Source organism: Buceros rhinoceros, unplaced genomic scaffold, assembly GCF_000710305.1.
Source record: "Buceros rhinoceros silvestris isolate BGI_N320 unplaced genomic scaffold, ASM71030v1 scaffold4602, whole genome shotgun sequence".
Taxonomy (NCBI): Eukaryota; Metazoa; Chordata; class Aves; order Bucerotiformes; family Bucerotidae; genus Buceros; species Buceros rhinoceros.
This window is the reverse complement of record NW_010398184.1, coordinates 71,294-88,173: the sequence shown is the minus strand read 5'-3', so window position 1 is coordinate 88,173 and position 16,880 is coordinate 71,294. Positions and strand designations below refer to the sequence as shown.

The window sequence follows — 16,880 nt, the reverse complement described above, 5'->3', positions numbered from 1 at the left end:
TCATTTAGAAGAATTCAGACTCTGAATGATTTATTTAGCCATAACTGTTCCTCAACAGAACTGTTCCTGCTGTTAAATTTTTTCTCTTTTACATAATTATACAGTAAACGAACTAATTTCTTACATTTGACTATGACAAAATCACCTATTTAAAAAGATCATGTTGTAGAAGAAAGGAAGAATTGGGAAACGTTTTTGCATAACTTTAGTGTACAGGAAAAGAAATGTATTTTCTTACAGCTCTGTGTAGGAAAGCTTAAGTTGTTTATCTAAAACAAACATTATAACATCATATTCAATATTTATTTTTTCTCCCTTCAAGGTGCTAAGGAGACTTTTTGGGGTAGATTATCAACTGTTTAGGTCTGTCCAGTTGCTGCTGATTATTAAATTGATTTTTGTACTTTTTTAGATGTACCATCAAATCCTTATGGAGTACGAGTTTTAGAGTTGTCACAAACCACTGCAAAAGTTTCGTTCAATAAGCCAGATTCACATGGAGGTGTGCCCATTCATCACTACCAAGTGGATGTAAAAGAAGTATCCTCAGAAACCTGGAAAATAGTACGCTCCCATGGAGTTCAAAGTGAGTATACAAAAGAAAAAAAAAAGTATTTTAAGGGAAAAGAATGCAAGTATATGTTAACTGATTTTTTGTTGCTCCATTATACGTAGTCCAACAGCTGTATCCTCAGTTAATATTAATGCAGACCTCTCTAAGACCACTTAGAAATCTTACTGTAATCTTGTGAAAGTCAACTGTTACTTTTTAGTTTTAAAAGTTTTGGTGAACAAGTTTACAATTATTTGCATTTTTCTAGTCAAGTAGAGATGAAGAATATTTTTGAAGCTATAAAGAGAGGAGAAATCACAGAGGAGTTAGTTTGAGTACCTGCATTATGCAAGTAGTTGACTTCAAATTTTTAAATAAGTTGTTATGTGATATTTAATCTTGGGCATTAATTACTGATTTTAATTTACGTAGTAACTTTCCTACCTATCTGTTAATATGGTATATGTTTCAACAGTGTAACTATATTGTTCAACAAACATTAAATGCCTTCTTTGCACTTCTCTAAAGGCAGAAAAGAGTATAAACCTCCTCAAATAGACAAGAATTCTTTACGTACATGCTGAGGTGGGATGTTTATACAGAGTAATATTAACAAAATACATTCAACAGATCAGTGAGCTCTTTCATCCATGTTTTTCCTTTGGTATTTTATACAGGTAGTACAGGTTAAAGCAGCCCCAACAGCCTTCTCATTTATACAGCAGGAGGTGAATGCTTTTGCAGCTGTTAGCACAGCGATGGGAGAAAAAATGTAGCAAATAATCTGTGTTATCTCTGCCCCTTTCACATCCCATAACCCACACACGAAAATTCTGCAGTAAGCAAAACATATTCCAAGCTACAGAATTATTTCAAAGAAACATATAATTAACATACATTAAAAGAAACATATAATGACTTTTTGTTTTTCTTAACCAAACACAGTGTGTATAAATGTAATACTGTAAATCACAGTAGCATTAATTTTAGTCAGGTATACCTGGTATTTCTTTCAGTACTAGAAGATCTAATGAAGACAATGTATTTCCTCTTGTTGCAGAACATACACATTAATGGACATTAGTGTACCTCTTCCTTTCTTTTCATGTAATGTTTCAGGCCAAGTTTAAGACCTTTTTTCTCATAGCTACTTCCTTTAATGAGTTGGCAATAAATTTCTGTGATGAGAACTACGATATACCAAATACTAAAACCTGAGGTGACCAGTCTGTGTAGTAGGGCGCAATGTACTCAAGTGAGAACAAGCCGAGTGACTACAGACGGCAATCCTACAGATGCCTAGTTGAAATGTAAAGCCAGAAAAAAAAAAAAGGGTCTTCAGTACTAACTTACTAACTTTGTAAACCAGTGTATTTACCTTGCTCCAAATAAAACTTTCTTTCCTGATATTTCTGTTAATGTGAAGTTTATGAAAAGATTAATTGTTTACATTAGGAAGGATACATAACTTGACAGAGTCTTGTTGCTAGAGTTGACGGGAACTGCCTTCCTCAACAGTGCACACTTTGATTTTGAAATGTTCCTTCAACATTACATCTTTTTAGTTTGTTGCATACAGCTCATTCTAGAAATTTCTGTATAACATTAATTGATTTTCTTGGAATTGTTTTAGTACAATATCTGTTTGAATTGTATGGTAGTTTATTCTAAGAAGAGGGTGGCAGGTACAGATAACTGCAGTCTTTATGAAGACAATACCACTGTGAAGTGGATTGTGTTTAGGTTCTCTGCTGCCATCCCTACTAAAACCGATTATACAGCTTCTTTGAGTAAAAGGCTGTGTTAGTTCCTACATGCTGTCTTGTTACTTCTCCACTTCTTCCTTTTGTGCAATTTGCCTTACTTTTTCCAGTTTATTCTCCTCTCTTGCTTGAAAGTTTTCAAGAGTTTTACTTTCTTTCAAGCATGTATTTTCCCCTTCATTTCATTGTCCCCCAACTGTAACAATGAGAGGTTTTATTGAAAAATCAAAATAGGTCACACTGGTTTCGAACATCTTAAAGGTACCTCTAAATAGCATGTATTATCAAAGACTACTCCAAGTGATAACAAAAACTGTTAAATATGGAACCAACTGAAAAGGTCTACAGGTAGATATACTTATTGAATAGATAAATACTGGGAAGGTAATACAGTGGGCAATACTAAAAATTAGTGCTAGATCCATAATTCATTCATGCCGGTTTATGAAATCTCTGTTTGTATATCCCTGCATAGAAAGATTGAAACTGTATCTCCTGTATTTCTCTGAATTTATCTCTGAACTGCTTTAGAAATCAAAAACTACTTCAGAATTTCAAATATTTGCTAAGCAGGAGGCATCTTTTTTTTCCCCCCATAAATTTTGTTGGTGCTACACTATGTAATTAGGTAAGGAAATCCAAAGGATACTCTATAATGTGTTAAAATCTTGTTCTATTTGTGAGATTATATAGGGCCAAACCTATATGAAAAGCAAGATGTGTTAAAAAAACACAGACTGAACAGCTCAGTGCATAAAATCTCATTGCAGCTGGAGATGACAAAAACCAATATTAGTGTCCTTTTTTTAAAATGTAACTGCAATCTTTCTGAAAAATTCAGCCTTTGCTTGTTTCCTGAGCATTCAGAGGATTTCAGCAAGTTTCTAAAACATCTCTTTAAACTATGTTTTAGCCTGCTTACAGTGTCATGGTAGGATAACGATGAAAGACGATTCTAAATTCCTGTTTTCAGATCCTGTTTAAAGCAGCTTGCAGATTTTTGAGACAGTTTGCTGTCGTGCTTAGGTAACTAAGGACTGTTTTCCTACCATGCCTCAACATTTCTCAGCTGAGTGAGGAGGATGATTAGACTATACACAGTTGCTAGTCTGTATTATGATTTGTATTTGTGTCATCATAATTTCCATACTTGGTCAATATTCCTTAATGAAAACTAGATCACTTTTTTCATCTGTTCACATTTTAGGGACAGGTTTATGGCTAAGATTCACATATAAAGGCTGTTTACACAGGGTCAGTTAACTGCTTCCACATCTCAAGTAATGATGCATACATAATGCATGAGTCATTATTTTTTCCCAGCAGACAGCAATAAAATATGCTGAAATTTTACAGGTTGTCTTTTTATCAGACTGATTTAACTGAGGAGCAATAAAACAGCACTGCAGCCCTTTCTTGACACAATGTAGGTAATGTGTTAATTCCAAGACTATAAGGAAAGAGGCAGAAAAAACTACATGCAGGAGAAAGTGGAGTGGTGCCTGGAAGACTTCTAGCCTTCCAATACAGACTGTCAAGGCTAAACTGGGTCTTCTGGTCCCTTTCGCTCTGGAACATGGTAGTGGTTTTCATACAGTCACAAAGAACAACCATAAACTCATAAAATGAATGAAAACTGTATTTCTAAATGAAACAAACTTTGTGGAAATGTGTCTACAGAAGTTAGTTTATAAATAAAGTATTAATAACTGATCAATAGATAGAAAAGTTGTTGAAAGGAGTTGCTGCTAATGCTAACAAGTCCTTAATTTTCTTACGATTATGACCCACTATGTATAAAGCCTTCTACAAGTAGAATTATAATTGTCTTGTTTTATTTATATGAAGAATACAACAGATGCTTACCAAATGTTTTAGGCATTCTTAAGTAATCAATCATCCAGTTGATTATTACTGTAATAAGTTTAATAAGAAATGTTTAATTGGAAAAATTCAGCACTATAAAATGGGTTAGGTGTGAGTCTGTTTGAATAAACAGGTTGCAATTCTCTTAAGCTAAGAAGAATTCTGCCGGTTTCTTCAAAATATCCCTCAAAAGGCAGCTTTTGTCTCAAACTGTACTAGTTTGAGCTGTTTCCCGATCAAATTAAGGACAAAATCTCAGAGTCCTAGAGCTGTAGCTAAGAATATCTGTTTCCCTATTCCCTCCCTCTTGTCTTTTGTAATGAAGATTTCATTTGAAAGTCTGCTGATTGCAGCTGTTCAAGGAGAGCACAAAGTGAAGCAATCATTCTGATACACCAACTTCAGAGTATTTAGGGATTTAAAAGTCATAATCAACACTATCATAGCTCACCAGGAGATCAGTGAGCAAATCGTAGCCAGGTTTTTCTGCACTTGTTAGGTGCTCTTGTGAATATGAAAATCGTTTTGTTGCAGGCTAGCTGCAAATCTCTGTATAGCTTCACTTTACAGTCACGGCGCAGTGAGGCTCCGTGTGAGCTGGAGTCCCGAGGGAGGTGGGTGGGCAGGGACAGTCAGGGCTAACAGTGCTCTCAGGAACCAGGCAGTACATAATGCATTTGTAATGAAAGGGCCTGAGCTTATACACAAACCTAAACCACTGCAGAAGGGTGCTTGAAACTTAAAAAACCCTTGCTTTCTGAAAACTTTCGAATGTCTTCAGCATTCTCTATGACTACTTGAAAGGAGATCGTAACGAGGTTCTCACATGTAACAAGTGACAGGACAAGCATAAATTGCTTCAAGTTGCTTCACTGAAAGGGTTGTCATGCATTGGAACAGGCAACCCAGGGAAGTGGTTGAGTCCCTATCCCTCCAGGTATTTAAATGACATGTAGATGTAGTCCTTAGGGACGTGGTTTAGTGGTCACCGGAAAGTGTTAGGTTTTCAGTTGTAGTCAGTGATCTCAAAGATCTTTTCCAACCTACATGATTCTATGATTCTACAACAGAAATACAAAAAACTTTATTTCACAGTCTAACTCAGCATAAGACAAGTATGGGCACTAAAATTCTGGCAAAGTTCTCTTCCTTTTTCAGACTTACAACAAAAGACAAGAGAAACATGTCAATGGAGATTTCTTTTCAAAGAATTCAATATTTATATGAGAATTAAATACCAAGGAAAACCAGTCTCTGTATTTCTAGTGCCACTCAATTTGCTGGTGATAGTGTAACATGAAAAATACAGTTAAAACCAGTCCCGTATTAAGATTACCGTGGAATTCAGTGATGGGGTATGTGGATGGTTGCACTGTCATTTTAGAGAGAAGAGATACACATTTGGGAATTTATGTAGCAAATAGCCTCTCTGTCTCTCTCTCCATTCTTTCTCCCGCTTCCTCTGTACTACAGTAAGTATTATTATTATTACTCACCTATCTGTATCTATCATTAAAGGCACAAAATTCACTCTTCTATTAAGAAGTATTCACAATGTTCTCTTTCTGTCCTTTCATTACATCAAGAGCCTTGTGATATGATATTCTTCTCATACATGTAGCATATTTAATATTTAGATTTTTTGTTTGCAAATTCTCAGACTTAAGATCAAATTTCATTTTAAAATCTGTTTTCAGCTATTGCTTTTTATGACTTTTTTAGAAAAGTTTTGGTAGAATTTTAAATTCTCGTGTTTTTTAATTTTTTAGATTAAATTATTACTAATTTATATAAAAACTCAGGAAATAGAGAGGACTATTTAAAGAACAGGTGAAGGAAAGTTACTCGTTTCTTCAGTTTAGCCACATTTGAGAAAGGATCTAGGTTTTCTGAGTTTTTAAGGAAGCTGCTAGAGTAGTAAGACACTTCTCAATTATTCACGTTTTGCTTTAAAAGTGCAAACTTCATAAAATAATACAGAAATAAATATGGAATGTATTTTAAAGTTACATTTTTTTTTTTTACCTAAAGTATTTTTTTTCCATAAAGCATTTGCCAACTGGTATATTAGTACAAAATTAAGTGTGGCCTTTTAGTACTTAAAGCAGGGCCTATTAAAAAAACCAGGAACAGCCTTTAGAAAGTGTGTTGTGACAGGACAAGGGGTAATGGTTTCAAACTAGATGAGGGGAGATTCAGACTGGATGTGAGGAAGAAGATGGTGAAACAGAGGCACAGGTTGCCCGGAGAGGTGGTAGATGCCCCATCCCTGGAAACTTTCCAGGTCAGGTTGGATGGGGCTCTGGGCAACCTGATCTAGTTGAAAATCGAAGATGTCCCTGCTCACTGCAGGGAGGGGTGAGGGGTGGGGGACTGGATGAGCTTTGAAGGTCCCTTCCAACCCAGAGCATTCTGTGATTCTATGTTAGAGACAGATGAACCTGAAGATGTTAATCTCCAGCAATAATTTTACTCAAAGAATGCCTATTCTGACACCATGTTTAAATGCATCAAGTTCAGGTAGATACTCAACATGACAACCTTACATTCTTAACTTTAGATCTTAAAAATCAAAAACATCTTGTGTTGTATATTTTTCTGAAACGCTAAAAGAGAACAAAGCATCTGGGCTTTACTAATGTCTTTTGGTCTTGTTTTCTGAGGAGACATTCTATTGAATTTCAAGTCTTTTAACCAAATTATTCCTGGACATATCATTCAACATTAGTAGGATATTAACATAAAATATTTTCTACAATGGAAAAATTATATAACCTAAGGTTATACATATATTTCAAAAAACATGGGATAGGGAAGAAAATTGAAAATGAACTTTTATAAAAGTTACTTTTTAAAATCTAGTTACATGTTTTGAAATTTAATTGTCAAGGATATTTTCTCTTTTGATATTTGAGATTCTTCTTTCGATAGGAAAAATCAAAAGGTTTATGAAATAATACACCAAATGTAATATAGCTCAATAATGAATGTATTACTCATAAATGAGTTTCATGCAGTAATATCAAAACACACCAGAGATGCTTTATGAACATATGCTTATGCTTTTTATTGAATATTTTATTGAAGACAATAATTTTAAAAATCATATGGTAGCATAATCAGATTGTGTACAAAATCAGGTAAATATTTCTTAAAATGTAAGGGTTTTTACAGCTTTCCGTTCTAATGCAAAATGAAAGAATGAAAGAACCTAAGTAATGTTCAAATCTTTATTCTTTTACAGAAAAGGAAATCTGCTGACAGGTGGACTGCAGGTGATAATGAGTTACATACCTGAAAAATAAACATAACATCTAGAAAGAATCAAAGGCGTTTTTCTTGTCAGGGAGTTTGTACAGCATCTCAATCTTACGCAAATTGAAGACCAATAAATTTTATATTTTGGTTTTAACTATTAAGGAGTTCTCAAACTTCAAGCACTACTGCTAGCCTTTGCTTTCAACATAACTTTTTGTTTTCTCTCTGGTTCTTGACAAGTTGGAGATCAAATCTGAAATAAGTAATTCTTTGTAATTTCACATTCAAATCTCAGCAGGTCCAGATTTTTTCATCTAAGTGCATTAAATTTAATCTACTTCATGAAATCATAGAATAATTTATAAAGAAAGAGACCTGGTGATCATTGGCTCCAAAGCCCCCCAGGTCACAGTAGGGCCAGCTTCAAAGTTTTGTGAGGGCTTTGTCCTGAGTTTTAAATTTCTGTGAATGGAAATTCTGTACTGAACAATTTGTGAAATGAAGGACTTTTTAAAAAAGCCCATGTCTGTACCTTTTTTTCCACATACATTTAACTTTTTATAGGAGAGAAAGGATTTTCTGCTACACAAGATGTGTTTTTAAACTACTGTGCTCTGTGTTATGCCTGGTACTGAAGTTCTTTTTGTTGCACGTGTCCTTAAAGTTAGAGGAAGTTATGAACATACCAGTGTAGATGAGGTGATTAAAACTTGAAGTTGTTTATCTCTGTTATGCTTTTTACTTTTGAATTTGCTATTCCAGTGAGAGACCGTGCATGTCATAAAGGTCTCTCATGCATGATCTTAAAGGTCTCTTCCAATGAAAATGATTCTGTGATTCTATGTCAAAAAATATTCAGTAAATGTAAAATATGGTTATTCTATTTTCTCTTTTACTTTTTATAATATGTGTGATGTTCCAAGCAATGATATAATGTTTTTTTTTTTTTCTGTCTGTGCAGTTCAGGTTTTTGGGTAAAATTACTGAACTTGATTTTCTGTCTTTAAGGAAGGATTTTTGATTGATATCACATACACAGACATTCTTTCAGAAGACTTTAGAAGTTTATAGTGCGTGGTTTTCCACTGAGATTTCAGCAACACCATTCCACAAGAAGATACTCTTTCTTATGTTAAAGTATAGTAGTTACTGCATCTTGTTATTGTCACGGGGAGGAAATCTCATAGATCAGTTAGAATTATCATGTACTACATCTTAAGTTGTAGGTTTTATGCTTCCTACTTCTTTTGTACTGGAGAATGGAAGTAGGTACCCCACTGAATACACATTCCCAGTGTAACTTCACCATTGAGCTGGGAAGACTTTCAAATGGATTCCTGACACTTATGAACTCTATATCATTCAATAATTTACTTAATGGGTTTAGTGATTGAGTATATCTGTATAATTTGTAGATCAAACAGAAATAAATTGCAAATATTTTGGTAGACTAAATCAGCATTCAAAATAATTTTAAAAGTTGAAAATCTTCAAGGCTGAATTCATTAATTTCTAATGCACGCTTCTAAAGCAGAAGGGAAAATGTGTTCATCAGCGTGTTCCAGTGGGAAAATACGTTTTTAGGAAGTATTTGAGACATGAAATTCCTTGGCATATCTATCAGATTTGTATCCTAATTAAAATGAATTGTGATCACTTTCACTTGCTATTCCCGAGGAGTGTTTCTGCATTTCTGGAATATCATGTACGTACTCCAGAAATTTAGAAGAACCTGAAGTCTCAGAAATTAAATGATGCCATAAGTCATTCAGAAAACATTTCTGCGTTGTCAATTCAGCTTTAGAATCTGGTTCTCCATTTAGCAGACTGTTAGGCAGATAGCTTAAGTCCAGTGAAAATATGGATGAAAAAAACCCCTGTAAAACCAACCCCCCCCAAATTGTTGTCTCTTTATACCCAACTTGTACCACAGCAATTGATGAACAATATGGAGAGTATTAAAATGTCACATTGATTGTCACATTGCCAGATTCACTTAAATTACTCGTTTAATTTAAGAAATTGTCTGATGTCAATAGGCAATAATTGATAATATTGTAAAACAAAAATTGTAGTTCAGTCCTGATATCAGTTAATATACTATTGCTAAGCCTACAGTCATGGGATTTCTTTTTCAAAAAGAAACTGGATATTTAGCTAGATTCAAAAACGGTTTTCTCAGCTTGAAACATCTTTGAAATTACAAGAATGTGGGATTTGCATATATATATTTTATTAAGCTATAGTGATGTAAGATGCAATATAAGTAGCACAAATAAAAGTCCTTAATTTTAATAAATATAAATTCTTGGAATAAAACGGCATGATACAATTTGAAACATAACATAAAATAAAAAAAAAAGTGAAGGAATGGATGCAATTTACCACCAATATAGATTATTATTAAATGGTAGGGAAAAGGCCATTTATTATCCAAATTAATTTGTGTGTATTCCTGCACATATGAAAGTTATTTAGCCCTCTATTTCTGTCTCAGTACTATTCTTGGCTACCATCCAGCTTAATATTCACTGTAAAACTCTCATGTGGATGGAAAGGTTACACTGTAAATAATGTCTTAAACTAAATTACATGGTTGAATTAGAGAGACTGAAAAGTGAGGAGAAGAGTAAAGGGAAAGCTTGGTTTAAATGTTTCAGGTTTTTATATAGACCTAAAAAAAGTCAAAAGAATGAAATATACTTTTCACATTCAAAGGTGAATAAAATGTCATGAAAAGTGAAGAGAACCCAGGCAATATACTTCACAGCATGAGTTCATAACTAAAAGTAACTTAGTGCTGTACAGATTTAACTACTGTCAATATCTGAAGGTTCTTCTTCAATAGCTTATAATTCTGTGTTTACAATTGTGTTTAGTCAAACAGTCAAAGTTCATTGCAAAATATGATTTATGTTCAAGTATTATTTCATTTTAAAGACACAGACTTGAAAATCTGTAGGAATAAATGAAACATACTTTGATTACAAGAATTATGTAGTACATATTTTAATAAGCAATTAAATGGAGAATCAGTTATTACAAATATATTTCACCTCATGTTCCCCTGTTGTGATAAATCCTGGCTATTCCCTATTTGGACCTTTTCAGGCTTTTTATAAAGGCATATTCTCAAGTAAATTTGCAGTGAAAATGCTGATCTGATGTAAAGGTCTTGCTGATCTGGCTTGTAAAGGCAGATGTTAAGAGTGATGCAATGCAATATAGGATATAAATAATTGATAAATTAGATGCATGGTGCAGCTGGAAATTTTGCCTTTCAAATCCGTATTCTATTCATCTGCATTTGTTTTACATTGCAAATCTGCTTACAAAAAGGTAAGCTGCATATTTATGTGTATATAAACTTCTGCATTTTTTAGTATAAACCAGAAAAGTGTTTCTGGAGAATATTCTTTAGGTATTTTCAAGGTCATTGAATGACAGAGTAGTTAAGAATGGAGCTTTCATTTCAATATCCAATCTAAACCTCCTCTGATGCAACTTGAGGCCATTTCCTCTCATCACTTGTTACTTGGGAGAAGAGGCCAACTCCCACCTTACTACAGCCTCCTTGCAGGTAGTTGTAGAGAGAATAAAGTCTTCTCTGAGCCTCCTTTTCTTCAGGCTAAACAAGCCCAGTTCCCTCAGCCACCTCTCATAGGACTTCTTTTCTAGACCTTTCAGCAGCTTCTTTGCCTTTCTTTGGACACGCTGAAGCACCTCAATGACCTTCTTGTAGTGAGGAGCACAAAACTGAACAACACATTATTTGAGATGTGGGCTCACCAGTACAGAGCACAGAAGGACCATCGCTTCCCTATTCCCACTGGCCACACTATCGCTGATACAAGTTAGGTTTGGCCCTACCAGCACTGACTACAGTGGAACAATTAACTTCCCTCAATCTGCTGCATCCACGTACAGCCCAAGTAGACAGTCTGCCATGCCAGGGTCATAGAGCTATGCAGCCTTGTCCGGATGTACTGGCCTGCCAAATGCATCTGTTCCTATGTGAGCCGTTCAGCCTGACGAGAAGGACCCTTTCAGCCTTGCCCCAAAGACCTAATTGAGCTAACTGACGTTTCTGTTGGGCATCTTCTTTGTGCCTGCATGGTGGACATCGATGAATAGGGTTATCCAGATGAGACTGAAGGCTCTGCTGCTGCAGCTATTTTACCTTCAGTAGAATTAAAGAACTGGGATTTTGGGCTTGTGCTTTCTAAACTATAAGAGTGCGATCAGTTCTTCTAAGGACTGAGACAAAGTTCACCAGTCTTCATGAGATTAATTTCTGTAATTTTTTGATTGAGTTAAGTTAATGCTTCTAAATTTTAGTATAACAAAAGATTAACAATGAAGTTGTTTAATTTATCAAATAAATTTCAACACTTTGGAACACCCACAATCCTATTCTTAAAAAAATTTGAAAAAAATTGTTCTTAAAAGCTGATTCTAAAATAGTAATTTCTTTGATAAATAAAATGAAGTTCTAATGAATACATGGGAAATACCTGACATTTTAAAAGTTAGGTTATTGAAAGAGCATTTATTTTTGAAATGAATTTAAAATATGTGGTTTTAAAGCTTAAAATGCATTTACGTTTTACCCTATTGAATTGTATAAAGAATTGGTTTATTAAGTCTGTTTAGCAAGATCTTCTTTCACAGAGTATCAAGTGTTTCAAGCACTCTGCCAAACTTCTAATACCATCATACCTAGTAAGCTTTGCCCATTCTTCCTTTTTCCTCTTCTTTTTACCTTCTGTTCCCTTCTTTCTCCTCCCTTTTCTATTCCTAACCCTCCATTTCCCTTTAAGTTATACAAGTACCTTTTATGGAAGTTAACTGCATTTTTAAAGACACAGTACTAAGAAGTTGCCTTTTGTCATCATCCATAGTGGATGAAATTACAAAACTAAAAGCATAGACAAAGGGATAGGAAAAGGATTTTTTTCTTTTTTCAAAAAAGAAATCCCAATACTCAGTAAAGCTTTGAGTATCTGTCTGCTTTACTATGTGCTATTACAGTCAAGTGAGAGAAGTACATCTTGTTAGCATGATTAAAAACACGTATTGGCTTTGTTCTCAGCTGCAAAAGACAGAATTCTGTAAAGGACAGGGCTTTTTTATCAATGGGAGTACAAATATCTTTTGTGAGCCTATAGCCTAAAAATATTAATACAACTAATAATTATTCTTTTTTTCTCAATACTAGTTTGCGTAAAAGAATTATTTCATATGGAGTTCATGCAAGTATGTTTCTGCTCTGAATAAGAGTTTATTGATACAAGATCCATCTAAGTAAATTGCTTTTGTTCCAGGAATGTTCCTCCTAGGATTTTTTTTCTTTCTAAACGGTGTGCTATGCTGTGATTTAAATTAAATACAGGCTGAATAATGGGTGCTTTTTAAATAAATAAACTAGAAAATGAGCTTCTGAAGAAAACCCATTCATCGTTACATCCTGTGTTAAATGGCAAAACCTATCTTCGGGATTCATGTCGGTTCAATATGTTATAAACTCTGCTGTCAATCCACAAATTTGCTCTTTTCTAGGAGCTTTGGGTTGCATTGTTGCTTGCTTTATCTTCATTAACTTATAGCGCTCTATATTTTTAAACTGTAATTGTCCCATAGATTGCTTAATCTTTTCTTATTAGTTTTATTTCAACAAATAAAAGTGTCACAAATAATCCCCTGAAGGACTCTAGGCTTGGGATGCTAATTCTGGTTTAGTTTGTATCTGACATCTCAGAATCCTACCCAATAAAAATAAAAATTAAATATATGGAGAAAATGAGCTTAAAAGGTAATTATATTTTGCAGCTGTACACAAAATAACAAAGCAATTTTTGCTGAGTGTCTTTTTAATATCACCTGAAGAAAAGTGTTTTATAAGGAAATTATTGATGTTAGTGAACATTATATTGTATTAGTTATACCTGATCTACCACACTATATATCTTTATTCATAGGTAATTTTTTTATATACACAGTTAATTAAGCCACTACAATTTTTATTCCAAAATAATAAAATAATTATACATTATTGTGCAAATTATGATGGAAATTCCTGACAGAGTCATTCTCTCTGATTTTTAAAATGGTTACATTTGTTTCTGTATATACATTTTAGGGAATGACTTAAGGCTTAATATTGTCTCCCTGTATATAAATGGAATATGCCAATGATTTTACTGGCAGTAGTATTCACTACCATTATGTTTTTTCATATAATGTGCAACTTGAAATATTTTTGTTACTGAAGTCCATTTATTTGTTTTAGTTGAATTCTGATATTTGCAGCCAGATGCTTGAATCAGTATTTCTGAAATTAATTTTTATTTGGGCAAGGCAGACAGATGGAACTGCAACAGTGTGGCTGTTTCTGCATATGAATAAACATTTTGCCTGTCGTTTAGCAGAATCCTTTTTTTCCTATATTTCTCCCCCATGACAATTTCTAACTTCATTTTGTCAACACTTCTGTGAGCTAGCTCTGTGAGGCTCAGCTAGAAAAATTTTTTTATATTCTTCCTCCTACTGTGCAAACACATAGATTAAACAAAGCAATGTTGCTCATCCCAGGCAGACAGAGGTTTTAGAAGTTCCTCAGATTTTGTGACATCTACAGAAGACTGAGACATTTGTACAGAATCTTAATGCTGTACTACCACAGGTTTCTCACGATTCTCCTCACATGTCCTACTACCATAGTTTCCTCGCTGTTCTCTTCCTGTGTCTTTTTCTTCTGCCCTTAAAAGAACACGAGTCATCAACACAAAGAGAAAGCTGTTTAATCTTTATAAAAATAGTATTCGTTTTTTCCTCTGAAAGAGATTCAGATATTCCGGGGGACTCAGCTTTTCCTTGAGAGTAATGAGTAAAAGGTGCAGGAAAATGCTGCTAAACCAAAAAATCTCCACTTATTAACGTGCACTGTATTTGATCTGCATTCAGTCTATGTAGTAATAGAGATTCAGACTAGAGGGAGTGAAATAGGAACCAAAAAATCCCAAAATTTGTAATTCTTCTTTGGCAGAAATTTCCCACTGCTGCCACTATCTCCAATATATAGGATTAAAGATGATATGTCAACAATTATAAGTCTCAGCTACTTTGTTTCAAAATAGATTTTTATTCTACTTTAGTTAGAGCTGAAGGTGTTGAATTTGGAACTGGAAGAACATTGTTCCGTGCAACAACGTATTGGTGTGATATTTCTGTTAATTAACGTTATGTAAGATCTACTTCAGGATTAATGTAGTGTAACTGTGCTATTAGTTTCCATAACCTTCCTTGCTTTGGTGGTGGTTTATGTAATATATCACAGTCCTTAGAAGATTTCTGAGATAGATTTCCTTTGGTGAAAAGACAATTTAATACACCAGACATTTCCCATCTCATTCTACTGTAGTAAGGTAATATAAACAACTTACCCCTGGACCAGAAAAGCAGCTGGAGATTTTTGATTTGTTTTTACTGACTCAGATTTATGGTACAATTTATTTTACAGCAAATCTTGTGTCAGATATTGTTTTCCTGTGGTTCATCTTGATAGCAGTTAAAATTCTGCAATAATAAATTAAACATTTTTAACTGAAATGCCTACACTCTATATTGGAAATAGTGGAAATGGAGTATCAGAATTGGAATTAGTATTGGAAATGGAGTTCCGCATTTTTGTCTATCTATCTGTCTAATAGTGAATTTAATAGAAGAGACTGAGCTGAAAAGTAAAATCTCTGTACAGAATTAGTTATGTTCTAACCCAAACCAGTACAGTGGGTTTTTTCTATACTGTGTTTATCCCTTAACGGTTTAGATTTGCCTGAAAATTAGAAGAATCTGTATTATAAAAACAAGAACTTTGTTCTGAATATTGCTTAAACTTTAGGATTCTTTGCACAGAATAAGTTAAACTGAATTTTGATATTCGGTAAGGTATAAATCTTTTTTGTTGTTGTGTTTCTTTTTAAATTTGTTTTAAGCTCTCTATACAGTTTCTTAAACCAAATCCAAAGTAACTCGTAACTTCTTGTGTCATGATCTCCTCCAAGGGTCCCATGTGACTTGCAGCCTCCCTGCCTGTCTTCCTACGAGTGGAAAACATTAAAGTGTGAGCTGTTGTGCATCACGTTAATTTGGCCCAGCAATATCTGCAGAGTTCACAAGAGAATCTTCTGTTTTTACCTCTTTGGAGCAATTCTTCAAAGTCTACTTCTCAATATAACTGATCACAATAGGAAAAATCCAGCAAAATCGATTAGGCTGCAAAATTGAATTCTTCAGAAAAAGCATGCAGATACTGTTATTAGGAGGACAATATAAAAACAGAAGCAGATAGATAGAACAGGTAGAAAAAAACTGAAAAATTTCAAATTACATTCCGAATGAAATAATGGAATTTAAGTATGTTTGGGACTTTACGTATGTCAATGAATATACCGATGGCATAATTCACACGTACAATATAAAGTAAATCAATTTTTTCACATTCATATACTGAATGTGAAAGTCCTATATTTATTTCACAATATTGTTTGAAATTTTACAGCTAATTACTTCAGCGATCATTGAAAGCTTTAATCAAAACATCCATTGTGGCGAGGGCTAGGAGCTATGGACTCCTGTAAGCCGAGTTTTGTTTGTCTGTGGAAAGACGAGTAAGCTGATTTTATACTTAAATGAGAGTTAGTTACATGCCTTAAAAAAAAATTAACTAGTTATTAAGTATTTTCTTCTTCTATTTCAAAAACACTTAGCAATCAGTGAAAGTTTCACTACTCTTAGATGACTTTTAAGCCCTGCACTTCTCTTACATACTGTGGGACAGTTCCTTAATTTTACTTAATTATTCCACATATTCTTTTACATCTGAAGTATTTAAAGTATTCTGATCAAGAATGGTTCTTTTGTTTGTTTTCCAGGAGGACATAGTTATAATTCTTTTCCTGTGTATGAAAGATATCCACGTCTTACCATCACAAACACCAAGTCATTCCAGGTTTTGAGGACATACTATGCTATTGTTGGCTTAATTCCATAAATGTGTTTGTAAGAGTCATTGTATCTAGACACACAGTGCTGGCAGGGGATTCTAAAGTAGACACCGATTCTTTACATGTGGCATATATGAGTAACTTTATGCATTTATGTAGACCCCAGGAGTCACTCAAGTGTTTATAGAACCGGATCCTTAGGTTTTATGTAAACACATTCACGTTTTATGAAGTGTAGACTCATAGTCATGCTTTTATGTTGTTTAAATTTAAAAAAAAAAATACAGTAGCACTAATTTTTAGTATCCCCTAAGGTTTCTTTTCAGTTAAATTATTCAGCCTTGGAAAGTAATCATGGCTGAAAGGCAAGTCAAACGCTGCTACTGCTGGGTTTAGGTTTTAAATTTCATCTTACCATAACTGAGTGTTATATAT

At 33.9% G+C, this 16,880-nt stretch overlaps 1 protein-coding gene across 1 annotated transcript in view; it reads left to right on the top strand.

The window, feature by feature from the left end:
- Positions 1-412: 412 nt before the first annotated feature.
- NCAM2 (neural cell adhesion molecule 2) overlaps positions 413-16,880 on the top strand; it is a gene marked incomplete at its 5' end in the record, with an annotated part of 63,149 nt that continues 46,681 nt past the window's right edge. The window contains one exon of the mRNA XM_010130984.1: positions 413-586. Within this exon, the coding sequence (XP_010129286.1) occupies positions 413-586 (174 nt within the window). The remainder of the gene's footprint in view (positions 587-16,880) is intronic.